The sequence below is a fragment of the Oncorhynchus gorbuscha genome, linkage group LG21 (assembly GCF_021184085.1).
Source record: "Oncorhynchus gorbuscha isolate QuinsamMale2020 ecotype Even-year linkage group LG21, OgorEven_v1.0, whole genome shotgun sequence".
Classification (NCBI taxonomy): Eukaryota; Metazoa; Chordata; class Actinopteri; order Salmoniformes; family Salmonidae; genus Oncorhynchus; species Oncorhynchus gorbuscha.
Genome location: NC_060193.1, coordinates 47,225,971 through 47,240,745, shown reverse-complemented (window position 1 = coordinate 47,240,745; position 14,775 = coordinate 47,225,971). Strand labels below are relative to the sequence as shown.

The window sequence follows — 14,775 nt, the reverse complement described above, 5'->3', positions numbered from 1 at the left end:
CCTGAAAGGATATCCAGCCAACTTGACACAACTGTGGGAGGCCTTGGAGTCAACATGGGCCAGCATCCCTGTGGAACGCTTCTGACACCTTGTAGAGTCCATGTCCTGACAAATTGAGTCTGTTCTGAAGGCAGAAGGGGGGGGGGGGTTCCTAATGTTTGGTGTACTCAGTGTAAAAGTCACAGTAGAGTACAGTACGTTTCAATGTGAGCTGTGCTGATACAGAGGCCTGTGATGTCCCATGGGAACGTCATCCATCACCTCACCACCGTCGGGTTCTTCGCTATTCAATGGAATTGCTTTCCTCTGTTCCTGTCGACGGCACCTTTTCCCAAAATACATTTGTTAGACACAGCAGAATGTGTGGATTCTCTGAATGTTGTGGACAGGCGTGGGTGGAGAAAAAGAGCTCACATCCCTCCAGGGCCTCGAGAGACACGCAGCCCGCTGTTGTGATGACACATCTATTATTGTAACTGGCCATCTTGTAGCTTGTCAGCTAGAATACATTACCCACCAGCTTTGCTTCCAACTTTGGCATAAAAACAAAAAAACTCACAAGCTAGCTGAAAGAATCCCTGGCTACCCCGAGCGAAGTGGAGTAGTGGCGCTTTCCGAGAGAGAATTCCCCGTCAGGAGCGTTTCACTGAACCTATTTGGAGGTGTGCACAGGGCACACTGACAGACGGAGACAGATCACTAAAGTCCCCACAACATTGACATCATGACACTCAGTGTTAGTGTGATAATCCAAGGACACTGACAGTAACGACACAGTGGCACCAGACATCACCCTAACCAAGTCTGCACACACACACACACACACACACACACACACACACACACACACACACACACACACACACACACACACACACACACACACACACACACACACACACACACACACACACACACACACACACACACACACACACACACACACACACTGCTACCTCAGCAGATGGTAAGGACGCGACACTCCTGCTCTTTGGAGATGGGGGCTCCTCCATTTCCTCCTCCTCTTGCTCCTCCTCCCTCCCCTCCTCCTTCCCTCTTTGTCCATCTTCTTCGACCTCAACACAGCACCAGCAGCAATTCCGGACACACACAGCAGCCATGGCCCTGACCCTCCATCTCAAATCCTCCATCTTCCTCCTCTCTCACTTCCTAGAAACTTTCTCTCTCCCCCCTCTCTCTCTCTCTCTCTGTCTCTCTTTCCTGTTTTCGGTGAAGCTCATATGACTAGCATGAGTCTGGCCCCAATCGCACAGTCCCATGACCCCCTCCCTGTCCCAGTAGCAGACAAACAGAAACACCATGGACCTCGACCTAATTTGAACAAGAGTGTCCATTCAAGTCAGCACAAGCTGAGAAGAAGAGACGACGAGTGTGTCCCGGTGTGCATGTGTGTTTGTGTGTGTAAAGAGAGGAACTCATAGAGGGAAATCTAATTTGAGGGTTATATACGAATTAACATTCTATTTCTGTTCCATTTAGGGGTTGGTGGAGGGGGAAGGGGTTCTGTCTCATTTCCTCTACACACCATTGCAGGCTTCTCCCCTATCTTCCTCTCTTGGATTTCATTCAATGGAATCCCAAATATGTGCACGGGGCATTCCGAATATAATACAGCGAGTGATTGACAGAATTCCTCAATTATCTCTCAACCGCCATCGCTCATTGCTCATCCACCCCTCCAGAAAGTCTCGACGTGCCGAAAACACAGTTTGAGGCCTAACACAAGCTAGCTCCAGACCCATTCCCGGCCTGTATGAGGGCGAGGTGTGAGGACTGAGGAGGATTGCGTGTGAGAGGAGAGACCAGCGTGTGAAAACAGGCTCCCACAGAGTCGCCATAACCTGACAATCTGAACCGCAAGCAGCTTCTATTCTCTGTGGTTCACTTTCCCCATTTTCTTAAAACAGGTTTTTTTCTCCCACAAAACATTTTCTTAACTGAATACAGTACATAACATTTCTGTGCAGGTTTTGGAGGTCACAGGGCAGTTAGTACCGCCACATAATGATGCTTTCTGGGAGTGCTGAGTGGTCCACGTAGGGCAGCAGCAAATGGGAATTAGCTCCATAAAGAGTATAATTACAGTTTTAGTAGCAGAGGACAGGACAGAGCAGAACGTCGAGCTCAGAGGGGAGGCAAGGCTATTTTTGTCTCGCTTTCTTTTCAGAGACGTATAATGTAGAATCTCACGGTGCTCTTTCCGCTATGGGGGGGGGGGACAGGACTTAATGGCCCTTGAAATGAAATGCCTCTCCAACTTCAACGTGACAGTGGGAGAAACGCTGAGTGGTGGTGGTGGAGTGTGTGTGTGTGTCTACAGCATCTCTCTCTCCTCCCTCTCTCTCGTTCGCTCTCTCTCTCTCTCTCTCTTGCTCCCTCTCCTTCTCCCACTCTTCTCAGCAGGGGGCAGTGTTGACTATTCTGTTAATCTTCTCTCTCCCCAGGAGGGACGGAGGACGCCAGAGAGAACCAGAGAGAAGGAACAATAAAGTATGTCTAACTGTCTCAAACTCTTATGGTACATAGTCAAATCTGACCCTTAAAAAAAGTATTTCGTAAGTGTTTCGGTCACAGACAATAACATAGGGTATCTTACCTCCTCATATCCCAGCTGTCTTTGCTTCAGACCTGCCCGGAAACAAAAGACAGAAAGCATGAACACTTGTTATTAAGAACACTTGTTCTTGACTTGGATAGAACACTGGTTAGAACACTAGGACAGAACACTTGGATAGAACACTGGTTAGAACACTAGGACAGAACACTTTGATAGAACACTGGTTAGAACACTAGGACAGAACACTTGGATAGAACACTGGTTAGAACACTAGGACAGAACACTTAGATAGAACACATGATTAGAAAATTTGGATAGGGCACATGGTTGGAACACTTGGATAGAACATTTGGACCAAACAATTTGGACCAAACCATAAACTGTAAGATCCTGTGTTACAAGGATGCTAGAATGTCTACTGCTGTTGTCGTGCTTTATAATCCTGAATTCAGCTGAAGATAGAATTTAAGTCCACTGTGGTACAATTCTGTAGCTGGGAGATTCTAATGGAATGTGAAAAGTGGAGCAGAAATGTCAAATGAGAGGAGTGGAGCAGGGAAGGAAGGAGAGGATGAGGAGGGAGAGGATGAGGAGGGAGATGATGAGTGACAGGAGAAAGAGATGAAAATGTGTGCGTGTGACATGTGAGTGATGATATAAGTTGGGGAGAGAGAGACAGATAGAGAGCCAGAGATACAGAGAGACAGAGACACCTAGAGACTTGGAGAGGGACACAGAGAGACAGACAGAGACACCTAGAGACTTGGAGAGGGACACAGAGACAGAGAGACAGACAGAGACACCTAGAGACTTGGAGAGAGACAGACAGAGACACCTAGAGACTTGGAGAGAGACACAGAGTGAGACACAGAGAGAGAGACACAGAGAGAGACACAGAGAGACTTGGAGAGAGACAAGGAGTGACAGAGAGAGACAGAGAGACACAGACACAAACAGACGAGGAGAGAGACAGAAAGAAAGACACACAATGACCGAGAGAGAACTTGGAGAGAGACACAGATAGACACAGATAGACACAGACACAGACAGACGAGGAGAGAGACAGAAAGAAAGACACACAATGACCGAGAGAGAACTTGGAAAAGAGTCTGGATCGGTAGCTCTTTCTCGTAAGTGCCAGTCAAAGTTTGCAGGAACATGACTGCTCCTTATCATGACTGCTCCTTATCATGACTGCTCCTGCTCCTAAATGGGAAGGCTTCACTGTACCCATCAAGACAAGACATATATGTATAGCAACACATATAGTATGTAAACAGAATAGAATACAGTAATATAAAACAATAATTGTTTGTCAATTGATCATATCAATTTGATATGGGAAATTATTGAGGGTATAAATGTATGTTGTTGTTGTTCATATAAAAGCCACATCTATAAAATGGACACATTGGATGATTAAACCCATACAAACATGTTCCAGTATAGTTCAAATATATTTGTCTTGGAAGAATACAGTACAGCTGGCACATTGCCTTATCCAACTAACTACAATTCCTCTTGGCTCAGCATGTGCAGCCATTGACAAAGTCAAGTTATAATTAGATCGGGTAGAAACTAGGAATGGCAACCAGGAAATGGAGGTCATGATCTGAGCAGTATAGTAGAGGACATCGTGGAGTATGGATGTTCTGGGATGACTGACTGAAGGGCATTAGTAGAGGACATTGTGGAGTATGGATGTTCTGGGATGACTGACTGAAGGGCATAGTAGAGGACATCGTGGAGTATGGATGTTCTGGGATGACTGACTGAAGGGCATTTGACTGAGGTGAGGTAAAGTAGGCACCATAGAAATATAATTCCTAGAAAGGATGCCTCCCGTGTGGTGCAGCGGTCTAAGGTACTGCATCGCAGTGCTTGAGGCGTCACTACAGATCCGGCTTCGATGCCAGGCTGTGTCACAGCCGGCCATGACCGGGAGACCCATGAGGCGGCACACAATTGACCCAGCGCCGTCCGGGTAATGGGAGGGTTTGGCTGGCCGAGATGGCCTTGTCCCATCGTGCTCTAGCGACTCCTTGTGGCAGGCTGGGTGTCTGCAAGCTGATTTCGGTCACCAGTTCTGTGTTTACTCCGACACATTGGTGTGGCTGGCTTCTGGGTTAAGCGAGCAGTGTATCGAGAAGCAGTGTGGCTTGGCACGGTCGTGTTTCAGAAGACGCATGGGTCTCGACCTTCACCTCACCCGAGTCCGTAGTTGCAGCGATGGGACAAGACTGTAACATCCAATTGGATATCATGAAATTGGGGAGAAAAAGGGGTCAAATTTTTTTTTTTTTTTATGAATCCCAAGAACGGGTATCCCCATTCAAGTCAATGATGCCATGGTCTGAGGTTCTATGTCTGTTCTAGGGATTCTATTTCTATGGCATAGGTATTTTTCTATGTTAGTGACCCATGGAGAGGTTGTGTGTGGAGTGGTATGTCCAACCCTCTCACCACTTCAAGGTTAGGATATTATATTATTGCTACTAGCTCTGCCTTGGTACAGCACGTCACTGCAGTCAGGGTTATTTTTGGAGGAGAGATGGAGGCACAGGGAGACAGACACTCATGCGCCATCACACCCCGAGCCGAGCCCACCATTCACCACCTACCCTCCTCCCTCCATCTCACCCTCATACAGACCCGTACATACATAGCCCTCATCAGTATTCCTGAGGCAGATCAGAGCAGAGTAGAGTGGGACCTAACTATTGGAGGTGGACAGTTGTCACAGGCAGGCAGACAGGCAGGCAGGCAGACAGGCAGGCAGACAGGCAGCCTCCAGGCAGCTGGTTAAAACACTACCCACTGGGAGCAGCCTGGGGGGCCTCAGGGCCAGGCAGGTATATTTTCACCGGACAGAGCCGCTGTAGCCCTCCAGCCAGGTCTACCAGACAGTCACATTCAGATAGACATCACACAGATAGACATCACACAGATAGACATCACACAGGTACAGCTTGAGGGGTTCAAAAAAGGTGCAATGTTGTCTATTGTCCAACTCACCCAGGGGGGAGTGGTGGAATTGAGGAGGGGATGGGATGTGTCAGAGAGAGAGAGCGAAGCGGAAAAAGCACACATAAACACAGATTGGATTCTTCAAGAACCCACTCCTCAATGAATTGAGGTTGAGGCATTTTTGGGGGGAGTCGATGTGTCATTGATGCTCTTATACTATTTCCTCTGAGCTCTATTGGAATTGGAATGCCCTGTGGCGTGTCCCTCTCGTAGCCAGTCTTATAGGTTAGCCTACACTGGAGCTTTGGCCGTGGCACTTTCCTCTATAATCTTACCTCTGGCATACTATCATTGTGTGTTGTGTGGGATGCATGGAAAATGGTACAAGTAAGTAATGATTCAAGACATGAGTAAACATGTGATCACGTGTAGAAGCAGTGTACTAGCAGCCTAGTGTACAAACACACTATCAGCCTCTCTGAATAGTGTAGAGTTAGTCGCTCGTTTGGACATCCAGTGAGATATGCTCCCAGGCCAAGCAGCTGAGCAGTACATCCTCCTGATACCAGATCTCTCTCTCTGACAGAAATGTGCAAAGCACATCCGAGTCTCTTCAGATTAGAGAAAAAACAACTTCCTTGTTCAAACTGACAGGGCAAGAGAGAGTAGGAACATCGGCTGTCCTGTCTGTGTACAATAACAAAATGACTTAGCACAGTTGCAATTCAAACCACACACAACCAATGTGGCGAAAAAAACTGGTTGGAGGACGTGCCATTGAATTGGCAGTGAGCCCTTACAGATTTGCCCTGAGTTTTTTTAGAGGACTCCAGAGCACTTACTTTATTTTGTTTACACTGCAGCTGTGAGAATGATTAATTATTCATCTCCGTGTACAGAACCACCAGCATCCTGCTTTCCCAGCACAATATCTACCGAGTGTATAACAGCACTATATCTACCCTGAGTGTATAACAGCACTATAACTACCCTGAGTGTATAACAGCCCTATAACTACCCTGAGTGTATAACAGCACTATAACTACCCTGAGTGTATAACAGCACTATATCTACCCTGAGTGTATAACAGCCCTATATCTACCCTGAGTGTATAACAGCCCTATATCTACCCTGAGTGTATAACAGCCCTATATCTACCCTGAGTGTATAACAGCCCTATATCTACCCTGAGTGTATAACAGCCCTATATCTACCCTGAGTGTATAACAGCCCTATATCTACCCTGAGTGTATAACAGCACTATAACTACCCTGAGTGTATAACAGCCCTATAACTACCCTGAGTGTATAACAGCACTATATCTACCCTGAGTGTATAACAGCACTATATCTACCCTGAGTGTATAACAGCACTATATCTACCCTGAGTGTATAACAGCACTATATCTACCCTGAGTGTATAACAGCCCTATATCTACCCTGAGTGTATAACAGCCCTATAACTACCCTGAGTGTATAACAGCCCTATATCTACCCTGAGTGTATAACAGCACTATATCTACCCTGAGTGTATAACAGCCCTATATCTACCCTGAGTGTATAACAGCCCTATATCTACCCTGAGTGTATAACAGCCCTATATCTACCCTGAGTGTATAACAGCACTATAACTACCCTGAGTGTATAACAGCCCTATAACTACCCTGAGTGTATAACAGCACTATATCTACCCTGAGTGTATAACAGCACTATATCTACCCTGAGTGTATAACAGCACTATATCTACCCTGAGTGTATAACAGCACTATATCTACCCTGAGTGTATAACAGCACTATATCTACCCTGAGTGTATAACAGCCCTATAACTACCCTGAGTGTATAACAGCCCTATATCTACCCTGAGTGTATAACAGCACTATATCTACCCTGAGTGTATAACAGCACTATATCTACCCTGAGTGTATAACAGCACTATATCTACCCTGAGTGTATAACAGCCCTATAACTACCCTGAGTGTATAACAGCCCTATATCTACCCTGAGTGTATAACAGCACTATATCTACCCTGAGTGTATAACAGAACTATAACAATATAACTACCCTGGGTGTATAACAGCACTATAACTACCCTCAGTGTATAACAGCACTATATCTACCCTGAGTGTATAACAGAACTATAACAATATAACTACCCTGGGTGTATAACAGCACTATATCTACCCTGAGTGTATAACAGCACTATATCTACCCTGAGTGTATAACAGCACTATAACTACCCTGAGTGTATAACAGAACTATAACTACCCTGAGTGTATAACAGCACTATATCTACCCTGAGTGTATAACAGAACTATAACAATATAACTACCCTGGGTGTATAACAGCACTATAACTACCCTGAGTGTATAACAGCACTATATCTACCCTGAGTGTATAACAGAACTATAACTACCCTGAGTGTATAACAGCCCTATATCTACCCTGAGTGTATAACAGCCCTATACCTACCCTGAGTGTATAACAGCACTATATCTACCCTGAGTGTATAACAGCACTATATCTACCCTGAGTGTATAACAGCCCTATATAGTGTATATATATCACCCACACTATAACTACCCTGACTACCCTGAGTGTATAACAGCACTATATCTACCCTGAGTGTATAACAGCACTATACTACCCTGAGTGTACTGAGTGTATATATAACTACCCTGAGTGTATAACAGCCCTATATCTACCCTGAGTGTATAACAGCACTATATCTACCCTGAGTGTATAACAGAACTATAACAATATAACTACCCTGAGTGTATAACAGCACTATAACTAGTGTATAACAGCACTATATCTACCCTGAGTGTATAACAGAACTATAACAATATACCCTGGGTGTATAACAGCACTATAACAGTGTATAACACTGAGTGTATAACAGCATATAACTACCCTGAGTGTATAACAGCACTATAACTACCCTGAGTGTATAACAGCCCTATATCTACCCTGAGTGTATAACAGCACTATATCTACCCTGAGTGTATAACAGCCCTATAACTACCCTGAGTGTATAACAGCACTATATCTACCCTGAGTGTATAACAGCACTATATCTACCCTGAGTGTATAACAGCACTATATCTACCCTGAGTGTATAACAGCACTATAACTACCCTGAGTGTATAACAGCACTATATCTACCCTGAGTGTATAACAGAACTATAACAATATAACTACCCTGAGTGTATAACAGCACTATAACTACCCTGAGTGTATAACAGCAATATAACTACCCTGAGTGTATAACAGCACTATAACTACCCTGAGTGTATAACAGCAATATAACTACCCTGAGTGTATAACAGCACTATACCTACCCTGAGTGTATAACAGCACTATATCTACCCTGAGTGTATAACAGCACTATATCTACCCTGAGTGTATAACAGCACTATATCTACCCTGAGTGTATAACAGCACTATAACTACCCTGAGTGTATAACAGCCCTATAACTACCCTGAGTGTATAACAGCACTATATCTACCCTGAGTGTATAACAGCACTATATCTACCCTGAGTGTATAACAGCACTATATCTACCCTGAGTGTATAACAGCACTATAACTACCCTGAGTGTATAACAGCACTATATCTACCCTGAGTGTATAACAGAACTATAACAATATAACTACCCTGAGTGTATAACAGCACTATAACTACCCTGAGTGTATAACAGCAATATAACTACCCTGAGTGTATAACAGCACTATAACTACCCTGAGTGTATAACAGCAATATAACTAACCTGAGTGTATAACAGCACTATAACTACCCTGAGTGTATAACAGCAATATAACTACCCAGTACCCATCCCCCTGACAACCTACCTCCCCTAGGAACTGGAACCACCTGCACCTTGATGCCTTAGCTGTCTGCCTTCGTTCCCCCTGACAACCTGCACCCACCCTGGGGGAGATGTGGGTTACCATCTCACTCCTCTCCCATCTTCTCTTCCACTCAGCGAGAAAAACATCTGCTTCTTACCTCCTCCTTCACCTCTCTCCTCACCTCTTTCCTCTCCCACTTAGCGAGCAAAACACCCCTCTGCTCCCACTGGGGCTGCCTCTCCTCCTCTCGTCTCCTCAGCCCCTCTGCTCATCAGCATTTTTATGCTTTATTCAATAAGCCGTGGGCTTCCTAGCTGCATCTGCAGATCAGCAATATAACTTGCCAGTCCATGCCAAGCTACTGACGCTTGTAACAGTCCAGTCCCTAGGGGTGCCCTCATCCCTGGAACAAGGCAACATACCATACTACAACATCTGACCCTGTTCACGAGCTGCTGCCTGTCATTACCTGTAGAGTGTGTAAGGATAGTTGTCATGCCAACAAGTTAGGTATTGTGTTCCCTAGGTAACATACAGTACATTCCCCATGCAGTGTATGCTGGAATCTAGCATAGTACAAAGATGGAACACAATAAGCATAGCAGGTTAATACCAACGAGAACTCTGTAAATACCGTTTGTGGGTATGAGAAAGATTGAGCAAGCACTGTTCGATCCCCTAACCCGACTGGAGTCAGTGTGGTACTGTTTCTAGGGAGGGTAGGTTCGGCTGATACTCACCTAGGCGATGGAAAGCCTCCGTGGCTGCATGTCGTAGGTTCTGCATCCCAGCGTTGGTTCCTGCCTGCTGGTGCTGTGGAACTGCTATAGAACCTCACTTACACCCCGGGCATCCTTAGAACTGGACCCAGCTAGAGCAGCACTCTCACTTCAGTCACAGCCCCTCCTTGTCTTCAGCAACCTAGGATGTAAACAGCTTTAGCAGCACAGACAGGATTTTCCTATTTTTTCTTATTCCTCCTTCTGCCTGAAGGTGCTCTTGCCTCTATTACTCTCTCTGTTTTGCTCTCTTCCTCTCATGATATTGCACTGTATCCTCCCTCTCTCTCCCTCCTCTCTCCCCCTGCTGCCAGTTATTCTGCTGCCTGTGAGACAACATTCAATAGCCAATCAGTGGCGTCAGATAGGAGACTCTGCCCAGTGGAGGAGAGAACCAGGGCTGCCCGTGTGTTTTGAAAGGTTGGAGCTTGAGTATTGTGTTCAGGGAGTCACTAATGTGTGTGTGTACTGTGGGCTCCTGGGGGCGGAAGTGAGCCACACTTTTGATCATCTTCATTCCAATAACTCAAGCATAGATTGGTTTTTAAAAAACATCTAATTTGGTACACAGAAACTAGAGGCCATGGGTAACTTGGTCAAAAAGAATGTCACCAATTGGCCAGTAGTCTCACTTACACCCTCCTATTCACCGACCTGTTTGACCTAGAGGCTTGAAATGTAGGTGTCTTTCCTCGTGCTGAACAAATTTGCGTCACCCATAAGGTCCATCAGGATAGATTTTCCTCCATCTTGGACATTTTGGAAAACCTGAAAAACAAATTCCCATGACCCATAAGTCCACAGAATACCAAGTTTGGTATGTAGGCCCCGTGGTGCATCACTAAAACACTTAACTTAGTTTGAGAAACACTTGGTTGGTTAAGAGATGGCTGAGTGTCACGCCTTGGTCTTAGTATTTTGTGTTTTCTTTATCTATTTGGACAGGCCAGGGTGTGACATGGGTTATTGTGGTGTGTTGTTTGTCTTGGGGTTTTGTGGGGTGTCTAATTAGTCTATGGCTGCCTGAGGTGGTTCTCAATCAAAGTCAGGTGATTTATCGTTGTCTCTGATTGGGAACCATATTTAGGCGGCCATATTCTGTGAGTGTTTTCGTGGGTGATTGTTTCTGTCTCTGTGTAGTTGTTCACCAGACAGGCTGTATAGGTTTTCACGTTCCGTTTGTTGTTTTGTATATATATAGTTATTTCATGTATCGTCTATTCTTTATTAAAGAACATGAGTAACCACCACGCTGCATTTTGGTCCGCTTCTCCTTCAACTGACGAACGCCGTTAACACTGAGTTATTGATCAAATCGGGAAATCAGATTTTACATGTCCAATTAAAATAAATATTTTGTTAATCCACTTCACAATGGCCTATCAACTTGAAACATTGTAGGGTCGTGGCAGCCATTACCACGATGAAGCATGTTAAGATTTGATTATGTAATGATAATGATTAGAATAATCATAAAACATCTTCTCATGAACTAAAAGTCAGATTCACTCCTCAAATTTTTGGGGGGGACTCATCACAACAGTCCCAAAAGAGCATGAGAAAATAACATTGACACATTCAAAGATGGCCACACTATAGTAGATGCATATTAGCATCTATGCTAAAATATGCCAAAAATATACACTACCGTTCAAAGGTTTGGGGTCACTTAGAAATGTCCTTGTTTTTGAAAGAAAAGCAACATTTTTTTGTCTAGGCTAGTTGAGTATCTGGAGCATCAGCATTTGTGGGTTTGATTACAGGCTCAAAATGGCCAGAGAAACAAAGAACTTTCTTCTGAAACTTGTCTATTTTTGTTCTGAGAAACGAAGGCTATTCTATGCAAGAAATTGCCAAGAAACTGAAGATCTCATACAATGCTGTGTACTACTCCCTTCACAGAACAGCGCAAACTGTCTCTAACCAGAATAGAAAGAGGAGTGGGAGGCCCCGGTGCACAAGTGAGCAAGAGGACAAGTACATTAGAGTGTCTAGTTTGAGAAACAGACGCCTTACAAGTCCTCATCTGGCAGCTTCATTAAATAGTACCCGCAAAACACCAGTCTTAACGTCAACAGTGAAGAGGCGACTCCGGGATGCTGGCCTTCTAGAAAGAGTTCCTCTGTCCAGTGTTTGTGTTCTTTTGCCCATCTTAATTTTTTATTTTTATTGGCCAGTCTGAGATATGGCTTTTTCTTTGCAACTCTGCCGAGAAGACCAGCATCCCTGGAGTCGCCACGGCACTGTTTTTATTTATTTTTTAATTTCACCTTTATTTAACCAGGTAGGCTAGTTGAGAACAAGTTCTCATTTGCAACTGCGACCTGGCCAAGATAAAGCAAAGCAGTGTGGCACAGACCACAACACAGAGTTACACATGGAGTAAACAATAAACAAGCCAATGACACAGTTGAGAAAGGAAAGTCTATATACAGTGTGTGCAAAAGGCATCAGCAGGTAGACAATACATAGGCCATAGGAGCGAATAATTACAATTTATCAAATTAACACTGAAGTGATAAATGAGCTGATGATGATGATGTGCAAGTAGAGATACTGGTGTGCAAAAGAGCAGTTGACGTTGTGACTGGTGTTTTGCGGGTGCTATTTATTGCAGATAAACAGGAAATTACTAAGAGGCCCCAAACTTTTGAACGGTAGTGTATATATTTTTAAACCGGTGAAAAACGTATTCTCATTACCCATAGGACCAAATGACAAATCAAATGAGTTACTGACAAATCCAAAATCTGATTTTACGTGTCCATTTAAACCACTGTAAATCTATTCCACAGTGGCCTATAGACTTGAAACGTGTCACCACTATAATGGACGTCCCTAAGATGAACCATACTGAATTTGGTGTTGATATCTGAAAAAACAAGGAAACTATGAACACCATTCTTTGCATATGCAACGCTAATGCTCAAAATCATCTGTAACCATCTTTTCCTCGTGAACCACACAGTGGCAAGAAAAAGTATGTGAACCCTTTGGAATTACCTGGATGTATGAATACATTTGACATAAAATGTGATCTGATCTTCATCTTAGTCACAACAATAGACAAATTCAGTGTGCTTAAACTAAAAGCCCGCAAAGTATTGTATTTTTCTTGTCTATATTGAATACATCATTTAAACATTCACAGTGTAGGTTGGAAAAAGTATGTGAACCAATAGGCTAATGACTTCTCCAAAAGCTAATTGGAGTCAGGAGTCAACTAATCTGGAGTCGAATCAATGAGATGAGATTGGAGATTTTGGTTAGAGCTTCCCTGCCATGTAAAAAAACACTCATAAAATTAGAGTTTGCTATTCACAAGAAGCATTGCTTGATGTGAACCATGCCTCGAACAAAAAAGATCTCAGAAGACCTAAGATGAAGAATTGTTGCCTTGCATAATGCTGGAAAGGGTTACAAAAGTATCTCTAAAAGTCAGTCCACGGTAATACACATTGTCTATAACTGGAAAAATTTCAGCACTGTTGCTACTTTCCCTAGGAGTGGCCGTCCTGCAAAGATGACTGCAAGAGCACAACGCAGAATGCTCAATGAGGTTAAGAAGAATCCTAGTGTCAGCTAAAGACTTACAGAAATCTCTGGAAGATGCTAACATCTCTGTTGACGAGTCTACAATACGTAAAACACTGAACAAGAATGGTGTTGGCTGTCCAAAAAAAACATTACTGCACGTCTGAAGTTCACAAAAGACCACCTGGATGTGCTACTGGCAAAATATTCTGTGGACATACGACACTATGTGTGGAGAAAAAAGGCACAGCACACCAACATCAAAACCTCAGCCCAACTGTAAAGTATGGTGGAGGGAGCATCATGGTTTGGGGCTGCTTTGCTGCCTCAGAGCCTGGACAGCTTGCTATCATCGACGGAAAAATGATTTCCCAAGTTTATCAAGACCTTTTTTCAGGAGAATGTAAGGTCATCTGTCCGCCAATTGAAGCTCAACAGAAGTTAAGTGATGCAACAGGACAACGACCCAAAAGGCAGAATGTATCAACAACAGAATGGCTTGAACAGAAGAAAATGTGCCTTCTGGAGTGGCCCAGTCAGTCCTGACCTCAACCTGAGTGGCCCAGTCAGTCCTGACCTCAACCCGATTGAGATGCTGTGGCATGACCTCAAGAGAGCAATTCGCACCCGACATCCCAAGAATATTGTGGAACCGAAACAGTTTAGTAAAGATGAATGGTCCAAAGTTCTTCCTAACCGTTGTGCAGGTCTGATCCGCAACTACAGAAACATTTGGTTGAGGTTATTGCTGCCAAAGGAAGGTCAACCTGTTATTAAATCCAAGGGTTCACATACTTTTTCCAACCATCACTGTGTGTTCAATAAAGACATTAAAATGTATAATTGTTTGTGTGTTAGTAGTTTAAGCAGACTGTGTTTGTCTATTGTCGTGACTTAGATGAAGATCAGATCAAATTATGACCAATTTATGCAGAAATACAGGTAATTCTAAAGGGTTCACATACTTTTTCTTCCCACTGTATGTTAGTCACTTCAGATTTTGTATTTAGACTCATTACATCAGTCTTTAATGGTTTTTGCATTCAAATATAGCTGCACTGTACCTA

At 43.9% G+C, this 14,775-nt stretch overlaps 1 protein-coding gene across 5 annotated transcripts in view; it reads right to left on the bottom strand.

Annotated features, from left to right (window-relative positions):
- LOC124008953 (cyclin-dependent kinase 15) overlaps positions 1-14,775 on the bottom strand; it is a 34,802-nt gene that overhangs the window by 19,386 nt on the left and 641 nt on the right. For 2 of the 5 annotated variants that reach the window (XM_046320562.1, XM_046320564.1), the window contains exon 1: positions 957-2,611. In XM_046320562.1, the coding sequence (XP_046176518.1) occupies positions 957-1,151 (195 nt within the window). In that variant the 5' untranslated portion in view covers positions 1,152-2,611. The other 3 variants (XM_046320565.1, XM_046320563.1, XM_046320566.1) reach the window with 3 other exon arrangements.